Source organism: Colius striatus, chromosome 1, assembly GCF_028858725.1.
Source record: "Colius striatus isolate bColStr4 chromosome 1, bColStr4.1.hap1, whole genome shotgun sequence".
NCBI lineage: Eukaryota > Metazoa > Chordata > Aves > Coliiformes > Coliidae > Colius > Colius striatus.
The window spans coordinates 148,063,756-148,086,504 of record NC_084759.1 but is presented as its reverse complement, the minus strand read 5'-3'; the positions used below and the strand labels follow the sequence as shown (position 1 = coordinate 148,086,504).

The window sequence follows — 22,749 nt, the reverse complement described above, 5'->3', positions numbered from 1 at the left end:
GTTCCAAGCATTTTTCAATGCTTCCTCTCTGCTCTTTGCCTTCACTCCACCAGCTGTCACTCCAGTGACATTTCCCAAGCATGAAGCTGACAAAGAGCAGGGTAGGGCTTAAATCCTTAAGCTGTGGAGATCAATAGTGATATTTAAAAATATCAACATAGCATGGTCTTTTGGGAACAATTTCTGATATCATTACTTGAATGCACAACAGTGTTTACTACATAACCTCTTGCACAGTTCAATTATTTTAACAACTTAAAAGGTTACTAAAACATAGCACAGCTCTTTTCTCACTAGATTTTTGGGTTTCTAACATAATATGTCATTTAAACTAGAAATGAAGAAAGCCTATCCTGATTATTACCAAGAAACTTCCAAATAAACAATAAAGAAAACTATCAGTCCAAAGGATGGAGTACAGAACAGATATTTGAAAAGTTATTTACTTTTGTATTTGCACATCATTTTCTTTTTAAGTCCGGAATGGTATTTACATGTCAAAGTTATCTCAAATTCTAATCTAAAAAAGGTCAAGTAGAGTTATTATATGGAGGTATCCTCTTCCAACAGTTACATTTTTCTCTCACTTTCTAGTTCTTGTCTGTTATTTGAACTGCTGTAGCCCAAAATTGAAATACTGACAGAAAACACTACTGCAACGTAGTAGGCATAAGTATTTTCTTCAACCTGTGAAAATGCTGGTCTCACTACAGAAATTAATTTAACTCAGCCATTCCAACAGCAGAAAGGCAAGTTGATGTGATTTTCAATAGCCTCCAAAAATCTTACCTAGTGACTACAATTTTAGGAATCATTTAAGATACTATGTCCAGCTTCCCAGCTGGCTTGATTACAGCATTTACCATTCTTGTGTATCAATAAACTGACCAGGGAACAAATCTTAATTTTTCTTTGTTCAGAAACAATTTCATAATGTTTCTGTTCTTTCCACATTATGTGGTAGGAAGGAGGAAATATTGTCACAGGCCTTTCTGATACTGCTCATGAGGTGACAGTATCACCATATGCAGAAGCAATTTCTGTGAAGCAAAGACACATTGAGCCTTTTACATCCTATAGTGCAGGCATACCCTCACAGTTCAGTATGATTCCACTGCTCTGACTTGTAGGTTCTACCACACAGCTAAGCAAGTGTGAAGGAGCCCTCTAGTGAAAAAAAGAAATGAAACTTACTGCCCATATTTTGCACACAATCAAAGTAGCAAAACAATGACAATTTTTCAGTAGCTCTAGACCTTAAGAACAATCAAGAAAAAGCATTTAAAGAACAGAAAGCCTTTTTCCAATTCTTATGTTCGAGAGTAAATTTTACCTATTTTTTGCTGATCACTCAAATCTTCCAAAGGCATAGCCAGTTTCCTCAATAATATACATGCCTGGATCTATTTGATAGTGATACAGCTCCATTACAACAGCTCCATCACTCCATCTCATAAGATAGAGAAGAAAAATATCTACATGCACATCACTACAGCACATAATTCATGTAATATTCACAAAATATATACAGTTGATGACATGAGAAGACATTTGAGAGACAACATTTCCCTCCATGTTACTTCTAGTATTCTATGAAGATGCTGCAAATTAGCTGTTGGCAAAAGGTCACAGTCATGCAAGCAGAGAGAGACACGTGTAAAATGGAAAAGACAGAGATTCGGTCCTACACAGGTTTATGAACCTGTGTAGGACCTATGCAGCTATTTCCTGCTTCTAAACTTTTGGTTTATGCTTCGTACCACTAAGATTAGATAAAAATAGCAAGGAAGATGCTCACATGGATTGCATTTTATTGTCTCTAGTTCTAAATGAGATATACGTTACATTTATCTGTTCTAAAAACAATATTGTTATGAAGTTGTATAGCAAAAAACATATGCAATAGTTTGTGTTTTGCCATTTTAATCTTTAGAGTGATAACAGTTGATTGCCTAGCGGTTTTATGACACTGGATGAAAAGTCGAAACGATTATGAAGTTTAAATTGAGAACAACTTATTTAATGTCCTGCTGTCTAACTGCTAGAGGGATAAACAAAGAATACCTAGAATGCTGTAATGAGTTTAGGAAATTCATTAGAAAAGTTTTGAAGTGATATTGGAAGAAGACAAGAAGTAATGTGTGAGAGGCATAAGCAACTGACAGCAGAGAGATTGCAAATAAGTAAAAGCACAAGACGTGCTGTTTAGATAATCATTTAGATGCAAAGAAGACAAAACTTAGACGCAATTTAGACAAACAGAATTGTGAAAGCGACTTCATTTTACTTCCATTTAGCATTTTATCCTGGATACTGGCCTGAAACTTCTCTGAATTTCATAAATGTGGAAAATGAGTTCTGCAAAATTAAAGTGACATCCTTGTTAAGGCCCTTATGCTGGAAATGTTACATGAATAGCCACTCTCAATAAACTTGCTGAACTTCTCACTTCTGGACAGACTGCACAGCCTCCTTGGGTTATTTTGGCACCTCCTTTTCTGGCTAGCAGAGAGGAGCTCAGAGGAATGTAAAATGAAAAACAAGAGGAAAAAAATTAATCCAACTTTCCCAAACCACAGAAAATTTTCATTTGGTATACATTTTGACCAAAGGTTCAGTGAGAGCAATGGTCATATTTTATCCAAAAATCACTCTCAGTGGAAAGAACTTTAAAAAGTTTTGGTACAGAAGGACTAAGAGAGAGAAATATTGCACTGCTGGCATCTACATCCACACTCAAACTGTATAAATATTAAAAGTGCAGGAGGTGGCAAGTGTTATCACAATTATGCAATGACAATTTTAGGAGGCAGAGGAAGAAGAAATTATAAACATTAATCCACTTTTTAATAATGTTTGACTGGCTAATTACCATTAATTTGAATATGTTATTTGTAAAGCCCACTTTTAAACTGCACGTCTATATCTGAAAATTACTAAGTTTCCTCTGAGAAGTTTCCCATTCCTTTAGTTGTGTTAAATTAGATAGAAGAAGTAGAGAAGAAAAAATTACAAGGAATTTTGTGTTTTGGTGCTTTTTGGTGTGGAAGGGTTTTTTTTGTTCTATTTGATTTGGTTTATGTATCAGATTTAGATATATATACGTGTCTATCTCAGATTCAATTGTAGGATTAACTACAGTGAACTATGCAAGGATAGTTACTTGAAAATATTTATGGTTTAACTAAGACAAATTTTGGGTACCAACAGAATACAGTCGAACAAAATTTTCCTTTGTACAGATTGACTCATAATGTCATATTTGAATACCAGATTGTTAATCTCAGGTACAGCTAAGCAACTTGTAACTATAGAAGTAAATTTCCAGACTCACAACAAAAATATTTTAAAAGGCCTTAATATTAACACTTATGTACAAGATATATCTGCAGACACTACTCAGAATCTAGGCTTTCAAATGATCAAAAGCTTTCTTCAAAGAACCCCAGGCTTTGAGTTTTATCAGCATTTAAAATAACAAAATCCGAACAATAGGTGATGAAGGCTTAAGAACTAAAAATGGCTGTGATTTCTAGTAACAGGAATATAGAAGAGGTTCTTTAGAGCAATTACTTGCTTCTACTTTCTAATTTGCTGTGATATCTTGTAAGCCCTCCACTGGCCAAATATCCTTAAGATAAGTATTGTTTTCTTTTTTTTTTTTTCCCCAGACTACCGCTTTTTTGGTTTTTGTCACCTTTTTTTTTCCCCCCATAACCACCATAGCTCCTGAGCAGAGATAGGTTCAGCATGATGAAGTGAAAGTTGTGATGTCAAAAAACTCTGTCTCAGCACAGGGAATTATTTTGTAGACAGAAGCACATCTAACAGAGGTAGCACTTACAGTCACCATTGGTCTTACATATTAGTACACCAAAAAGATAACTGAAGAAGTCTACAACATTGTAAACATACTTATTCATCCTGCTTCTTTTCTGTTGAATTGGATTTCCTTCCTTAAATGATTGTGAATGCACAAAGTTCTGCCTCAAAAGAAGTCACTGAGCATGTGGAATTCACAAGCCAGTTCAAATTCAACATTGCCATAGCCCTTTTGAAGTTCATATTATTCTTTTGACCGTTAGAACAAATCTAGCGAAACAAAGGGATAGTGAGATTGGTAAATAAGAGATACCGCTAAAAAACATCTTGAACTGATGCAGAGGTTTCTTTTGTTAATCAAGCCTAAACAAGTTGGAAAGGAAATAGTAAAAGAAAGAAATAACGGGTTACTTACATAAGCTTCTCTTCAATTGCCTTCCCTGAAAAAACCGTTGAAGGTTTTTAAAAAATCTACTTAGAAACTACATTCCCTTTTAAAAACTGTGATTGGAGAAGATATTGTAGGCCTTATAAAATAAAGATTACTTCCTATTTCCTTCATAAACCAACTTTATTGTCTATAAGCATCTCTATTCTACAGAAACTATACTTTTGGTATATTAAAAGAAATTTCTCCCCACACTATGCCAGTATTTCTTTATAATCCCTCTGCACATCTTCAATAATAACAAGGTGAGTTTGATGGTCAAGGGTAGTTTAATTTATTATTCATTTATTATTCAGCAGTGACTTCTTTTTCTTTATATTCCTGTCACTAGAACTGATTCTCCTAGTTCCTATTGCAGTATTAAATCACTGAAGAATGGAGCTACAACTAGTAAAAAAACAGGGTGAGGGAAAGGTGAATCAAGAATAATAACATATTTTAGGTGAGTTAAGTTCTGGTTTTGTTTCCAGACACATCTCACTATCTCTATAGCATCTCAATGACTTCATCCTCGCTCCCTAATGACTATGTACTCCACTGGAAAGTTTCACTTTTTCTTTTATCTCATTAGACAAGTTTGGAACCATCATGACTTCAAAGGAATGTTTCATTTCAAGATCAGATTTTTACATAGCTACTGACTCAAAAATAGTGTTAAAAGAAGACAAGTATATAGTTAAAGCATTGGCCTGCTACTTATGTTGACATAGATTCAGTTCCTGGCACTGTCAAAGCCTTCAATGTGCAAATAATTGATAGATAGATTCTCAATTTAAGTACTACCTTTGTCTGCAAAGGTCTCTGTTAATTCCAGATAAAGTACTGTTCAGCATCATTGAAGATAAAACAATATGTCTCTCAATCTTTCTGTGTTCGTTCCCTTTCTGAATGTTATGGTTAATTTGTCCTTTCTAATCAGGAATCTTGTAAGTCAATCTTCACAAGTAAAAGTATCCTGATACACTAGTAGTAGACAATATAAAACAAGTTTTCTGGAAAACAATTCACCTTGAAAACATTGTCCTAAGAAAACTACATGCTGGATATCTATCCAAAGTATTAAGTCACCTTACCATACTTGGAGTAATTTTTGCAGTAATTATTGTCACCATGACTTGTACAGAAAGGTTCTATAACTGAAAATCTAAACAAGATTCAGACAATACTGCATAGATACAAAGTTGAATCTTGTTTATTCCTTATACTCTATTGCAATATCATTGTAAAAGGTTAGGTGTTTCTGCCTATATCATATCAGATCTTACTAAGCAGAGCTTACAGCTCTGGACCTTAGAGCTTATTTGAGTAAATCCATTGAAGTTAACTGCATTAGACAAATATAAACTAGTGTCAGAAGTAAGACAGGCCCTTACTGTTATCTTCTCTCTCCCTCCTTCTTTCTTTTTTATTGTCACATTAATTTCCAATAAGGATATGAAAATTATCTACTTCTATAGCAGAAGACAGTAGCCTGTGCTCAACTGCTTACCCTCATGTAAGTACTATTGCTGTATAAATAGAAATAAAAACAGTAATGTTTGTCAGTAGGTACACTCTTGGATATTGTGAAAGGTATTTAGAAAGGAGTTAATGCAACAGACATTCCCACCTTCTGCTTCTAACCAGATGATGATTCTAAAGTGTAAGAGTGCTATGTCTGTCGTTTGTTACTTGATTTCATTTCTTAGATTACAGCAGAGAAAGAGTAACTACAGAGATAAGAAAAAAGATTTCATGGTGCAAAGGAATGTACTGCTTGTTATGTCGTCAGTGACATCAACCACATAGTAGTCATTCTGCTTCGCATCGTACATCAGTATTCTTTTGTTCATAACTTCTTCAAGGAATCACATCACATCCATTCACTACAAATCTCTCTAGATGCTACTAAGATAATATTTACTCACTGAAATGAAAGATTGGAAGAAAAAGCAAGTGGTACTAAGGACAATGGAAGTCTTTTGAAATGTTTTACTAGACCCTGGATCAGGTAGTTTCTGGCACGTAGTTAATCAGGACATAATCTTGACTGCACAAAAAGATTTCTCAGTGACTTCAGTGATACTAGGGTTTCACCCATGTACGGTTTTGCATTGTTATTCACTTGGCAATCCAAATAAAATGTAGTTTTACATTGGCTATGGGATAAGAACATTACAAAAATTCCTATCATGATTGGTTATACTTTCACCACACACAAGCATAAACAGTAATTATTTACTGTGAAAGCATATACAAGAAGAGGAGAGAATGTATTCTCATCATGGATGGATGACTGTATTAATAATGTCCACGATATACTATAGGAGACAATATTAACATGTAACAATGACCTACTGGTTTATAATTATCTTGTCCTAAACCCTGATAAACCTGGCTATTCTTGCAGTAGTGAATTTCTTTCCAGCAAAGCACTTCCCTTGCCAAAGTATATATTTTTTTGGCAGCATCTGGCACTTTCCAGCCCTGGAATCTGACGTAGGCTTGTAAATTGTGTTAGATTGGCAAGGTTTTCACCCTCTAGAGCACTGAATTGGTGTAAAATAATACATTGCATTGTTTCCCACCCTTTTTGCTATTTTTTCCTCAAAAGAATTTTCAACTCTGAAATTTCCATTTCCTATCCCAGTGCAACACTCAGAAAACTATAGGTTTCTCTCTTCACACTTTGCAACTGGCTAAAGAACTACTGTGTAAAGCACAATGGCTCTATCACATGCTTAGTATACTTAACGGCCTCCAAAGCAGATGCTCCATAAAAAGAGCAGAGTACAGTGCAGCTATATGCAAAAGGAAATTGTTACAAGTGATGTACTTTGGAAATAAGTTTAGGGGAAGAGGAGATTTTTTTTTCCAATTAAATGCACAATGAAGAAAAAAAGTGCTTCTGAAAGCACTTCTAGGGGAAAAAATTACCTTCTTCAAGTGTGTGGCAGACTAAATAAACACAGACATACAAGTTGAAAATTAAGACGCCTTTGGGAATAAATCTGCATTTGTCAGCTGACTTTAAGAAAGTGCAATAGTTATTTTATTCACTATTTGAAACATCAAAGAGTTTTCCTTTTTTTTTTTCCTAAAATGCGGCTTATAAACCTTAATTATTCAGGCAAAACGCTATGAAGTCTTGACGGATTTCTCTTGTAGATCAATACTGAGTGCCCATGTTTTCCCAGTTTTCCCAGTCTTACTCTCCTACAATTTCAGAGCAATGAGCAAACATCATCTTTCTTTAAACTCAGAAATTAATGCAATCCAATATTCCACAAAGCAGTAGCTCTAGTGTAATACCTCAATATTAACAAATGCATATGCTCATACTGACTTTACTTGTGCATACTGATAAAGCTTATCCTCTATTCTCATGTGTATTAAATTCGACTTCAGAGCTAGAGCATCCATTCATTGAGAATTTATAAATGCTAATATATGCTCATTTTGATGAATACAAACAAAAATCAGTCTAAGTATAATTATTTTTTGGCACTAACAAAACATTGAAGGAAAATGGAAGCTAAATATTAAACATTGTAGCTGTAAAACTCATGCAACTTATTTTTACATGAAAATCTGATTGCCTACTTTGCAACATTTAAACCTGAGGTATTTCTGTTAAGAGAATTTACAATAGTTCTGGGATTTGTTGTTTGCTTGTTTGTTTGTTTGTTTTAACAGTTCATATCAATATCAAAATACAGGCATTTCCTGCTGATTGAACATTGACTCATAATTTTCCAAATACAGATTAGAAATTCCAGAGTATCCTCAAGAAGTGCTACCAATATAACATTAAACCATTTGTCTAGGATCAGAAGGAGATGAAACAATCTCTTATTTTGCATATGCATGCATTTATAATGCAAAAATACAGAAGAACACTGGCCTGATATACAGAATACAGTCAAGGAGGTATGGCAATATATGATTAGACAGTGCACTGGATGGTATTCTGTCTTAGAAAAAAGTATGCCACTATATTTAATTTTTTAAATAGTAACAAAAGAGAATGGCTTTGTACTACACCAGTGACGTGCATTTTTTTAAGACAAGTGACTTTCGATGGAACTCATTTTCTTTGAGTTCAGTTACCTAGAAGAGGCTGTGCCTATCCTCTAAGACTAAATCAAGTAGCTTTGTCTGTAGTCAATGAAAGAACACAGGTTCTTTTAGAGAACAAGAATTCGTTTCATTTTAAGCAAAACATTCAAAACAGTAATATGTCACTCTCCAACACATATGCTTGTTGACTTAACTATCTTAAACTAGATCCCTAATTTTCAGATAGTAAAGCTGAGTAGGATGAATCTCAAATTCAACATCCCTGGTCTTCTGTGCCACCGTAAGACAAATAGTACATGCAATTCAAAAATACCCAGGTCCCAGTCTGGATCTAGCATACAGGATATGCTTTTTCAGTTACTGTACTGTGCTATTAGCACCACAGCCTCACAACCTTGCTGTTCAGGCTATGGAAAAATCTTTTACTCACTGCCTCATAGTATGCTTACATACATACAGATACTGTAAGCTACAAACATGAGTTTGTAGGATACGTCTCTGGAGTATCCTTCATGGAGGTACCCCAAAACTGCTATCAATGCCTTAAAATTGCACAAATTATATTACTTTGATGTTTTGATGAAAACATTTTGAGTTTCTCAGAACAAGATAACAGTACACCAATAGGTCAACAGTCTTTCGCATTACTTTAAAAGCTGCAGTTGCAGCTGAAGATTCCTAACCTAATAGTAGTTTAGGAATGAATTTAGTTTCTCAGACTTATGACGTTTTTCTGAATTACAGGTTACATGTCATTCTTCAGTTCTACTGCTGCACTAAAAAAAGCACTGTATGTAGCAGATACAGTCACATAAAAGCTCCAGGAAACACTACTTCTGTTCCTCCTAGAGTCCTCAAAAGAGTACATTAGCTTTGTGTTTATTCTGGGCTATTGCTCACATAATTTCTAATGTTAATGTTATCACAGTAGATTATAGTTCTCCACAGAATGCCCAGATAGTTTGACAACTGAAACTTCCACAGTCCACTTAGACCAGTGCTTTTGACTTTGAAACCACCTGTAGAGAAGAATCCTTAAACAAACCCTGCTGAATTACTCCACTGACTTTGTATTATTTAAAGGGAAGTGCTGTGAACACAGAAGTCAACTATTTAACTGTTGTAAGTCTGTACCTTGGCTTGCTTTCTGGGGACTTCAGAACAGTGTGATTGGACTTTGTATCTGCTTGTAGCACATGGAAAGACGCATTCACATATTTGGTACAGCAGATTAAAGGACAGACAAGAATTCTGTTAAGTAAACTTTGACCTATATGATAGGAAACTTCTTTTGAGCTAGCAACTGACAAAAAGGGAAAAAAGTCTCCAGGGAAATCAATGTACATCAGCAAAATGGAAAGAAGAACACTGTTATATTTCCACTGGCAACACTTTGAAAGTTGAGTAAATATATGGAACTTTTTGATAACAGGTAGAAGGCAGCACTCAGATTGTCTCAGGAAGATGAGGAAGAACCATATTGGTACCCAATATACTGACACAGCAGAATCAATCAGTATTTTTAAAACTAACCAAAACCAAAAAACAAACAACAATGAAAACAAAATACATCCCCTCTGCTCCCTCCCACCAAACTACCCGGAAAAATGGTATTAAATGTGAAGAAACACCATCCATTTATTTACTAATACGGATTTTGGTCTAGAAATTAACTGAAATGGTTAGTTATATCAGTCTTTATGCAGAAGAGCCCTCAGACATGTGTTTACTGTTGACCAAATATGGGTATCTGTAGAAGTGATAGTATCTCCTTGTAATTCCTTATTCATCTTTGCCTCCAATAGCATCTTTGTATATTGCAGCACTTCAGAAGATAGCAGTAATTTAAAATCTATTGGCTTAAAATTAATTTAGACATCAGATACTTCTCAAAAGAACTGTTTTTCCTGTTTTCTTCCATTTGTTTATCTGTTGCACAGCACTTTAGGTACTATAACTTTCTATTTTTACTTCATTTGACTTCATAATACTAATGTTACCCTCTATGAAGGATGAGCATTTAGTATGCCATGCAATACACTAATATTTAAGTCTAAAAATAAATCTCAAATCTCCTTACTGACCACATCACTAATGTGCTAGTAATTCCATTCCAAACTTATTACATATGCCATACAATTTTTTTACAGAATTGTAAGATACTATATCTTTCATCATAGAGTTACTATTCTGTCAGAAAGAAAAGTAATTCATAGCTGCTGGAACACCTGTGGTTCCACAGAGGTCAGTTCGGGGGCCAGTCTTACTCAACAGCTTCATCAATGACCTGTATGAGGGGAAAGAGTGTACCCTCGGCAAGTTCACTGATGACACCAAACTGGGAGGACCCAGAAGGCTGTGCTGCCATTCAGCACGATCTCGACCGGCTTCAGACTTGGACAGAGAGGAACCTCATGAGGTTCAACAAGGACAAGTGCAGAGTCCTGAACCTGGAGTAAGAACAAACCCACACACCAGTACAGTGTGGAGGCTGACCTGCTGGAGAGCAGCTCTGCGGAGAGAGACCTGGGAGTGCTGGTTGATAACAAAATAAACATGAGCCAGAAATGTGTCCTCGTAGCCAGGAAGGCCAATGGCATCTTGGGATGCACCAAGAAGAGTGTGGCCAGCAAGTTGCGGAAGGTTCTCTCCCTCTTTACTCTGCCCTGCTGAGGCCTCATCTGGAGTCCTGTGTCCAGTTTTGGGCTCCCCAACCCAAGAGGGACAGGGAACTTCTGGGAAGAGTCCAGTGGAGGGCTACAAGATGATCTGGGGAGAGGAATACCTCTCTTATGAGGAAAGAGTGAGGGATCTGGGACTGTTCCGCCTAGAGGAGACTGAGGGGAGATCTCATTCTTATTTAGTATTTTAAAGGTGCATGTCAGGAGGATGAGGTGACACCTTTTTCTACTGTCTCAAGTGACAGGACTAGGAGTAATGGGCAAAAAGAGTTCCACTTGAGGATAAACTTCTTTACTGTAAGAGTGAGCGAGCCCTGGCACAGGCTGCCCAGGGAGGGTATGGAGTCTCCTTCTCTGGAGGTTTTCAAAACCCAGCTATAACCTAATGTTCCTGAGTGACCTGATTGAGGTGAGCCTGCTTTAGCAGGGGGATAGACTAGATGATCTCTAGAAGGCCCTTCCATTCTAAAATTCTATGATTCTATGTCTCGGCTCTGGTTACCATACAAATAATTTTTAAGTACACTATGATTTTCACTGGAAAGATTCCAGGATTCAGGATTTTTATGAACTATTGCATATGCATATGATAGTGCAGGTGAACTGTTGCTACTGTTTACTAAACAAGGCAGGCAATGCTTCATGGATTATTCAAGGTATTTTATCAACTTTATAAATGGTTACATTCAGACATTTAAGAGTAAAATAACTTCCATACAGTCAAACAAGAAGTTAATATCTAGATGAGAACAAAACTCAGAGTTTACAAGTTTCATCTCACAGAAGCTTTGTTGCTGCTTGAATATTGGGAAGACATCCTACACAAATACGAGTGACGTTGTTAAACGTTAGAGTACATGGCCATAGTTCCTCTACTTTATGTATCATAAAATAAAAATCAGACATATTCCTATTGAAATAACTGTATTTATGAAATAGTCATAAAATTAATATTATAAATTACATTGATAAACTGGTAGAATGCTACATAACCCAGTGTATGTCACTGTTCTATCTTATGTTTTGAGTAAAAAATGATAAGGAAAGAAAGCATCATATTATATAATTGAGTTAAATCTAAAATGGCAAAGTACAAGCAATGCTGTATAAGTACAGGTTCAATACAGACAAATTGGAAAAAACTGTTGTTAGAGAAGATTAAATTCTTTTTTTTTTTTTTTAAATCACGTTTACCAACCAGTTTACCTTTGTCTTTAACCATGACAAAGCTAATGTTAACCATATTAAACAACATTTTGAGACTTTGCAAACTTTAAATTTGATTTGACTATTTCCCTTTGTTGTGGTTTGGCCCAGCTAGCACAGAAGCACCACGACAGTCTCTTGCTCGGTGCCTCCGTTCACCCCCACCCTCATTAGAATGGCAGAGGCCCCAACAAGATGGGAGGAAAAAGATAACTAACTTGTTGTGGATTGAGACAAGGGCAGGGAGAGCTCACTGCAATTATGGTTCTGGGCAAAACAGACTCCAGTACTCGGCTTAGAGAGGAAAGTAGGAAAGCTTATTCTACTACCTACAAGAAACAGAACAGAACAAAAAGCAAAAAGGAAGTAGCATGATGAGAAAATTACAACCAGCACTTTAAGATCTCCTTCCCCCATCCCTCCTTTCTTCAGCTCACTGCTCCTGATATCTCTACCTCCCCCCCACGTCATTGGCTCAGGGGCCAGGGGATGGGGGATGTGGTCAGTCTCTCACAGATGGCCTCTGCTGCTTCTCTCTTCTCAGAGAAGGATGATTCCTTGCATCCTTCTCCTGCTCCAATATGGGGTCCCTCTCTTGGGAGATGGCCTCTTCTGGGAATAATTTTAATGAGCTTCTTTGGCATGGGTTCCTCCGCACAGTTACAGCTTCCATGAAAATTGAGTCCCTCCCACGGAATGCGGCCTCCTCCGGCCATAGTCACTGCCCCTGGCACTAGGTCTTTAGCAAAATGAGTCACTGCCACTGATATGAGATCTTTAACATAATGAGTTTCTGCCCTTGATGCGAGGTATTTAGAAAAATGCAAATAAATCATCGCTTCAGCAGTCCTCTCCATAGAATGCAGGTGAGGCTCTGCTCCAGCACACCTCCTCCTCCCTATCCTCACTGATCTTGGAGTCCAAATGGTTGCCTCTCACTCTCTTCCCACTCTTTGCACCACCACCAGCTGGAGAAGAGGAAGGGACAGAAGAAGGAAGAAAAAGGAAGACCCCTCTTCCAACTTCTTCTTAAAAAGTGATCGTGGAGGCATCTAATTGGCTCAGCCCCAGAAGTGGGTCTGGCTTAGAGCTGGGGAGAGTTTCGAGCAAATTCTCCCAGGAGTCATCTTTACAGCCCCTTCTCCTTTACCAGAAATGTCTGTCATGTCAAACCATGACACCCTTATAGCCCATTCAAATACCAATTGATTCCATGAAATATCCCATGATCGGTCATTAGATATTTATAGTCTTGCTTCTCATGAAAGGAAAATTTGTCCTATCGAGTTCTGTTGTAAACCCATGAAAGTTCCTGGACATCACATTTCATCTTATTGATTCTAAATTTTGCTACCTGGAGGTAAATTATCTACCTAATAACATGAACGTCATGAGGAGCTAATATTTGTAAGATTCTTTCAAATACAAAATATTAGTCCTGAAGTCGTTTATCAGATTTATAGATTTTTTTAATAGGTGTTTTTCTAGGTAGAAAAGTCATGATAAGCCAGAAGAAACTAACCAATGTCCATCCTTATTTTTGCTATTAGCAGTAGCCAGGGAATCAACCAAACCTCTTTGTTAGCTGCTATGAAATATCATTTAAAGGAAAATTTTTTAACAGAAACTTGTAGAGTGTATTTGTTTATGAAAAATTAGCAGACTGGGAAAAGAAAGGTAAGCTTAACTAATCAATTGTTTGTACCTACAGTTCAGCTGTGTCTGTTAGGAAGTAACACCTTCATACCCAGGAGGAGAATTTGCCCTTCCCTCTTTAAAATGAGAGTAAGGCAAAATGTGGAACAGTTCTGAGTATCCCACACTGTAGTGATACTCCACATTTTATCATGATTGCTAAATTTTGAAGGTATTAGGCTAAGGTAACCTGATTAACAGACTTCAGAGAAATCTCTAAGGAAAAACTTGTACCTTATGTTATAACTCAGTGATTGAAAATAGTCTGGGGAAAAAAAGAAAAACAGAACTCCGTGTCTTAATATTTATAATACTTTTCAATGACTTTTTGGTGATACATAGAAAACTATACACACACAAACTTAAATATTACTGTAGTCTACTCCTAGCTCGCTGTTCTGTTTAGTCTTACAATACAAATAATTTTGAAGGCAGTGTACAATATACAGGCCCTCAGTGGACTGTTATATACTAAGTAAGCATGTTTTCTTTTTGTTTAATTTATAGTCCTTGGGAAAAAAAAAGGACATTTTAAAATCTTTTGTCTGGGTTTACAAAGCACATAGGGATAGTTAAGTTCTTAGTTGACTGTATTGCTGGCTAAAATGTTAAGTTTACCACTAGTTGTCTTTTCATTTACAGATGTACTAAGGCCTCAAGGGTTCTTCATCAGTGGACATACATTTTAATCACAGGGAATTGCAAAACACAGCATTATCTTCAAATTGACAACCAACAGACAAGTATATGGATATTAACCTTGAATTTGTTGTATAAGAATTGAAGGCAAGAATTTCCCAAAGAGAAACTGAATATTCCTGTTTTTTTAATAAACTTACTCTTTATCTAGATTGAGTAATTTCTTAAAATGTAAACTCCTGCCAAACTCTGTGAATAACAGATTTTTGGGCTCAGTGATAAAACCAAAGGGGAAAAAGAAAAAAAAAAACAAGAAAAAAGATTGGTGGAGCTGACTTCATTTTTTGGCACTTGGTTTCTTTCCCTTTTTCTATATTTTTGGGTTCTTAACCAGTGTGGATCATTCTGTAAATGAAAACATTTAATGCTGAAAGTGTCAAAACAAAGCATTTAATCTTTTCAAAATTTTACTGTCTGAAACCAAATTCTACCAGAGTTTTAATATAGGTATAGTAAGTAACCAACCATTTCTTTTTGTGGATTTGTGAATTTGTTTCTTCATTTCTAGTTAGTCAGAACAGAGCAACTGCACATCTAACCAGGTTGCATGTAGACAAGCCCAGGAAACAATGTGCCTGTAATCTCTGCATAGTATATCAGATAAATCAATGGTTACTAAAGAAATCATAAATCACTGAAAGAAAAAAAAAGTGTGAATGTTCTGTGAATGAAAATGTTACTCTTTACTGGAACTGAGGGAAAAATGCAAAACCTTTGCCAATCAAGTGGTTTCCACAGATGCCCAGTGCAAACACAAAACACACAAAAGACCATGTTATGTCAGTCCCATTTCCTATCTTGTGCAAAGATATAGCATACAAAATCTGCTTTTATCTGTTCCACTTTCCTGTTTCTGCTGCATCTTATTGGTTAATTTGTTACCTTATTTCTGCCTTCCCACTATTTTTTGAGTTTGCGGATCTTATAGACTGTACATTGATGTACAATATTTATTGTGTACACTAACAAGGCTAAGTGTAGACTTTTTCATCAGAAAATGGTTACAGCACAGACACGATCTTTAAACACCAGCTACTTCATTCATCCCAACAACCAGTTTTCATTCAAAAGCTGAAGGGCAAATTTCCCTCTCAAGGCTTCTAAATCACAATTCAGCTTACTCCTTCTCCATTTTCAATGCCAAGATGGTTCAAGAAAATATTTTAAATCATATTTTTCTAAGAAGACACAATTTTGTTCAAGTCCTTAAATATCACTCGTAGACGGAGATCAAAGATGGTAATTTCTGGTAATATATTTTGAAGTTGTATCTGAGAACATGGTCTTAGAACAGACACGCACAAACAGCCTCTAAACTGTCATTGGTGATTCAGTTAAAATAATGCAACTTAATATGATTGCTGCTGAGGTCTTTGCATTTTCTTTCTAACATAAAAACTTTCCATTTGTGTTTTGAATAGGTAAGCCTACAGGGTATGGATCCAGCAGTAGACGCTTACATCACAAGGGAATAGTGGATGAATGCTGCTTCCAGAGTTGTGACCTGAGGAGGCTGGAGATGTATTGTGCTCCAATAAAGCCACCTAAATCTGCACGCTCTGTACGTGCCCAGCGCCACACTGATATGCCAAAAGCACAAAAGGTAGGCCAGGCTGGGGAAAAAAAAAAAAACCAAACCAAATCAAAACAAAACCCCAAAACCTACCTATTTTAGAGAAGGAAAATGTTATCAAGACTAGTAACATAACAAACAACTGCTATGATCTGCCTACTGGGGACACTGAGATTTGGTAGAGTTTTGGAAAATAGCATCCCTTGTAAGAAATAGTAGGAAATGGTCTGTTCAAAATGTGAAACTGCTAAGCCAGTAGTTGTGAGGCTTTATCCTGCTGCTGGGTAGTAAATGACAAGTACTCACATGATCCAAACATAAAAACCACCTGAGACTTCTTTCAAAAGAAAAGTCAAACAATATTTAATCTATCCAGAGCCTCCTCGCTCATCCTGCCTTTTCAAGGAGATGTAGAGGGAGTGATCAAGATGAAAAACACAGCTTTTCTGCTATACATTTTACATGTAAATGAACAAATTATTTTTTCTCTCCTCATTATTTTTGCCTTTTAAAAATTTAGCTATCAGAACTAAATTAACTGAATAGTCACTGTAATCTTTGCATACGTCTTTTTAACTATTTAATGCTTAATATGTATATTTTGCAAGTGTTCAGTGGTATTATTTCTACAGTCATGGAATTCAGAGTATCTACATTTTTGTTCCTATCATACTAGATATACCGTACATATATGTAGTTAAATCTCATCTATCCTCAACAGAGCCTATAGTTCAGAAAACTAGCCTACAAAGCTCATGTCCAGCTGTCTGTCCCATTTGAGTCCTGAACATCAGTTTAACATGTTATCTATTATCTGCAGTAAGGCTCTAGTGATATATTTTACTGACATTGACCCTGTCTAACCTACAGATATGTTTGCCCCACTCCTGCAGTTATCTGAAATCTTTTTCTTATAAGAAATTGAATCCTAAGATTTCATAGGAAGTCAGGAAACAGCAGTATATACTCATTTCCTTAGTATCACCTTCATGAAAAGACCAATTTTAATTGGTCCAGAATTGATTCCTTTTCCATAACACAATCCATAGAATGGAAACCTTTCACTTCTTCAAGAGTTTTCAATGTTTAAAAGAAGTGGCTGTATGATTCTTCCTGGGAAGTATCACTTTAGCCATGAATATCTCAAAAGGAACATATGACAAGTGTAGCCTTCTTCAGGTAGAGATCAACTAGTTTGTTGCTATTTGGGTGAGAAAGGAAGAAAATAGACTTGACCAGTAATCTATGTATCCCTGCTCATGCTTGTTGCTAAGGCGATGGGTAAAACATTCTGTAACTTCAGGTAAAAGGAGACAAGGTACCTGTCAGTTCTCTGATGGATCATCTGCACACCACTTCCTTGGAGGGCTAAGGAATTATGTCATTCTTTAGGCAGCTGTCCTTTTCCCAGTTCAAATGATGGGCTGGAAAACATTTGTTTTACAAACAGAAAGGAACAGAAGAGAAACCTTGCAACTTTCTGCAGCAGCAGGGGAGGTAGTGTTAAAGATAGGATACTGGAAGAAAAAAACAATAGAGAGGGTATTATAGTAACTGAGAGGAAGCCATTCATAAAATTAAAAGGAGAAAAAATCAAGAGGTGAAAATGGCAGCAAAAGGTCAATAAGGAACAGAGGAAAATAAAGGGAAGGATATTAAATCAGAGGCTAAGATGAGAAATATTGAAGAACTGAAGCAACCATGGTGCATCACAGAGAAAAGCCAGGATTTTAAGAAATGAGGAGAGAAAATAAAATTAGAGAAAAATTGCTATTAAAGAAAATAACATCTGTAAAGAAATTGTGTTTTAAAAGGAGAAGAGAGGTGAACAGAAGCAGAAAAATCATATATGCTTCTTGATGGAAACTTGGCAATAAAATACTAGAAATCTAACAGAAAAAAAGCAGAAATGTTTGTTAATATCTATGGGTGGAGAAAATTAGACGGAGGAAACAAAAATATAGAAGGTGTAGGAAAAAATATTGTTCATATTTATTATAGATTAAAAGAAAATACAGGATAGGGAAATAGAATTCATTAAGGAAAAATCTATGTGAAAAAGCTCTTGTACATATTCTCATATAACTACTTTTTCTTTCTTTTTGCTTGTGCAGTCAGCTGTACATGCCTCCATTAAGAAAAAAAATATTACATTCATACTTTCTTCTTTGGATAGACTCCCCCAACACAAATGCATTTAGCTAAATCATAGTGTTGAAACATCACTGATTTTTTTCCAGTTGAGTAATTTTTCCTGTTTTAGAATATTTTTCTCTATACTACATGTTACATATCAGATATTTATTTTATACATATAAAGTAAATATATATGTAAGATAATATATATTACCTCATTAATATTTTCTTATTTAGATACAAGATTTAAGGCAAAAGTAAGTAGAATATACAAAATCTTGTGCAGGTACTCTCAGATTTCATAAACAATTTGTTTCTTATGACTTTCATGCTTCTAATATAGCTTTTTATTTGGCATCCCTACCATTCTATGATTCTATGATTTCCTCATAATGTTTTATTGACAGATCCAAGATTTGAGTCTTTGGTTTAAGTGGTTTTTTAAGTAGTCTGCTTTCCCAATTCATTGAGTAAATCATTCCTCCAATGAACAGTTTGGTAGGATAACTTCATTCAATGGAACATGTCTGTTCTTCTGTTTATAGGTTATGTTAATGATGATCTTTAGTCATCACACTACGAACAAGTGTTGCTACACTACACACACAGATCTAAATGATGATGCACAGGCCCTGAACGATTAATGTGGGCTGGGAATGCCTGTTTCTTGCTAAAAGGCCAACATAAATAACTAGTTTTAATTCAATTGCAGAAGATGTATGTGTAGAGTTTTGTTTGTTTGTAGCTAACAAACGAAATATTTCTTCATATTGTAGAACTATTGTATGTTCTGTTCCAAGACCTTTACTCACAAGTAAATATAGAAATATATTGAAAAGTATAAAATAAATGCATTGTTATGGTATACTTTGAGGTCTTACATACACAACATAGTTAACTGGATAATACAAAACCATTACAATTGCGGTTAGTGTTGTATATGAGCAGGGATTATTAAAAAGGACACAACCTAATTATATGCCAGTGTTTCTAAACTCAAGAATGATGTCCCTGAATTTTTAACAAAGGTTTGAAATCACAGCACAGTTAAAAAAAAAGTCAAGACTTTTTTTTAACTTAATACTATGACGATAATTGTTGACATTGCTTTCAGATTAAAACCTCATTTAATGAGCAAATACATCAGTTAGGAAGACAGGAGTAATGAAATTACTTTACTGGAAAGCAAACTAATGGTTTTATCTATTTTTACACTAAGTTTATGTTTAGAGTTTTAAATCATGAAACTGGAGCAAGAAGAGAAATTAAAATTCTGTCTTGAATGTACGTGGCTCCATCTAGCTTTTGTTTCATTCATTTCTTTCATTTCTGAGAAATGATAATAAACATTTAGTCTATTTATCTTTAAGTGAATTACATTTTAACAGTAACTTGGGAAGCTAGTGAATGGAACTTTGAAAAATAACTTTTCTCTCTGCAAGCAAAAGATATACTTGATCTATTTCATCACCGATGTGAGGAAAGACTGACCTTTATGAATGAAGCAATGTCACAGAACCAGTTCCTAATTCAAGTTACAATGTACATTTAAAAGTTGTTATTTGAATGGAACATTGGCAAGGCTTATTTTAGAATCTAGTAAATGAAGAAGAAGGAAAGTAAAAATCATGCCATCTCCTTACACCCTGAGCAAAAGGACTGAAGGCATGTACATTTTTATATAATTTTGCACTTCCTCAGATTTTTAGTCCTTATTCTTCTTTAGGCCTCACATGTGGAAAATATACATAAATATGTATACCAACAAAGTAGTAACAAGATGCAGTTTCTCTCAAAAATTCTTTTCATATTTTATCTAATCTTCAAAATTTAATTAAATACTAAATGGATCTAAGAGAGAAAGTGCAAATATGCTAATACTTTTAGTTTAAGAAAATTTCATTAAGAAAACTGAAAAAGTATTGTCTTATTTCTCATTAATATTTCTAAGGTTGGCAGATTCTTTTGTAATTGACCCAACATCAACCCACAGATACATTTACAGACCAAAATTGGTACAATTAAATTAATCCTAATTTCAGTTACAATCATGTCACATTACCAAGCTAATGAGAGACCCTTTAGATTTAATAAATAGAAGAACTTGTCCTTTTCACCTCAGAAAATTATTTTCTCCCATTGCTTACTTACCAGCCTTCTTCTTATGTTACTAATCTCACTGCCCACAGAACTAGAGAAGCTTTCAAGGAGGCACCAGCAAGTTCATAGCTGACATCATACCTGCTACTACAAACATTAGACTTTGCACTTACCAGTATATTTTAATGATAATATCAGGTCTGAATGCCCAGCTTAATAGAAAAAGAATGCTGCTGTATATTTCCCAATACTCTTCCATCTTAGTTAAATGGCCTTTACTATCACTGAGGTAATAGTTATCCTTATGTTAATGTCGCTTTGTCTCCAAAGAACCATGACTAAAGTGATCGAAGTCTACACCTTCAGTGTGGATGAGCTGAATTCCACAAGGTCAGCATTTTACATGTTAAAATGCTAACTGACTTTGTCTCAGTCTGAGCATTGCAGATAATTTTATTTAAAATTACCTTCTTTTCAAAGACTTGAGAAATAAGGCAGTATTTTCCACAGCAATGTAACTGCACATCTGAGAACCTGATTCATGCATTCACACTTTATTTTTATTTCCCCCCAATGGTGTCAATGTTGCATATTTGAAAAAAATGTGTTATGTGAGTCAAAACATTTTCTTGTATGCATGTTACTGCTGCCACAGTGACACTTCATTGTAGTTATTCATCAAAATACTAATTCAAGAGCAGAAACTGTTCTAAAAGTAAGTTGCCATCTTCTTTCAGTTTCAAAGCTAGCCTGTGTATTACAACAGCTCTTTTCCCATATACATATCAGTATTAAAAGCTATGAACTGAAGCTCTTATACATCTTAGTATTTGCTTTAGTTGGATGATAAACCTATTTTAAAGTCAGACAACAACAGTAGTGAAATGAATTTACATTTTCATTTGGGAAACATAAAGTTAAATTTTAATCTCAGTATACTTTGAAAGCTACTGCAATGCAAAATGCCTGTTTTTTCATAATAGGGTCCTTACTGTACATTTTATAGATCCCAAGTGTGCAGTCTTTAAGAATGTGTGACTTTTTGGAAAGAAAATGTAGCATATAACTTTACCTTTAGACTGGTAAACTCTGCTCAAAGAGGAGAACCTATGGGCAGCATCGATGAGAACATTTTGCTTTGTTGCCATGAGGAGAAAAACAGAGCAGATGAGTCAAGGAATTCCTGTTTTCACAGTTCACTGTTACCAAAATATAAGCATTTGTAGCATAAGGCATGATCCTTAACAGTGACAGACTCCTGTGAAATGCTGGAATAATGTTTTTAGTGAAAATCAGTGAAAATAGAAGGGTTTGGTCAGAATGAGGAATTCAGGGTGAAAGCTGAAATACAATTTAAGGTAACTAAAGACAGAAAACTTAGTTTTGGAAAAACTGGAAGAGAAACAGGCAATGAAACAGAAAAAAAACCCCTATTTAATTTATGAATATGTAGAATTCTGTGACATTTCTGTTTCCATACTTGATACATGCTAAGGAAGCTATTCTATAGTAGAATTAGCACAACTTGATGAAGATAAACCAATAAATAGCCTACTCAACTGATCACAGGCATAGTGACCAGATGTTTAATCTCTTCTTCCTCATTTAATATTGTATTTCAGACTAAAAATACCTAGAACAGATACTAAAGCCCAGGAGACACCATAAATCCTACAGTTTTAACTCTAAAATTCCCTGGTCCTGATACATCCTGCTTTTGTAAATGTCCTTGTTCTGAAATAAATTAAATCTTTGGTACCTACTGTATGTCTATGTCCATCTAGGTTACAGTATGCAGATGTATCCTCTGCCAAGAGGAATAATGGCAACAATCGTGTTTATGCCTAGGAGAAAGGGGAATTTAGTGTATAAAAGTTTTATATAGTTAAGATCTCTGTCAACTGACAGAAAGACTCTAACAATTCCAGCATTGAAGATAACTGTTTTTCCATCAATATAAGTTTTGTGGTCATATAGCATATTAAAACCTATCTGGAATAATTGTTTTTTTCTGCACCCTCAGGAAGTGCATTTGAAGAATACAAGCAGAGGGAATACAGGAAACAGAAACTACAGAATGTAAGAACATGTCATCCACAAGAATGAAGAATGAATGTGCCATCTGCAGGATACTTTGCTGTAAATAAATTATTTGTTAAACATTGGAAGATTTAAAAAAAACCCTATGGTTTAATAAGCTTGATGCAATCTCAATCAATGGGCATTCTCCCAGTGAACAATGCAATTAAACATTCCAATATTTAGAGAACAGAACATTTTAACTAGCCCAGAGCTAAAAAATTCTATGGTTGATCTATTTACTGTTTGTT

The 22,749-nt window shown here is 35.3% G+C and overlaps 1 protein-coding gene across 1 annotated transcript in view; it reads left to right on the top strand.

The window, feature by feature from the left end:
* IGF1 (insulin like growth factor 1) overlaps window positions 1–22,502 on the top strand; it is a 47,171-nt gene extending 24,669 nt beyond the window's left edge. Inside the window, exons 3-4 of the mRNA XM_010196173.2 lie at window positions 16,032–16,213; window positions 22,443–22,502. Coding sequence (XP_010194475.2) covers window positions 16,032–16,213; window positions 22,443–22,502 — 242 coding nt within the window. The remainder of the gene's footprint in view (window positions 1–16,031; window positions 16,214–22,442) is intronic.
* The last annotated feature ends 247 nt before the right edge of the window (window positions 22,503–22,749 follow it).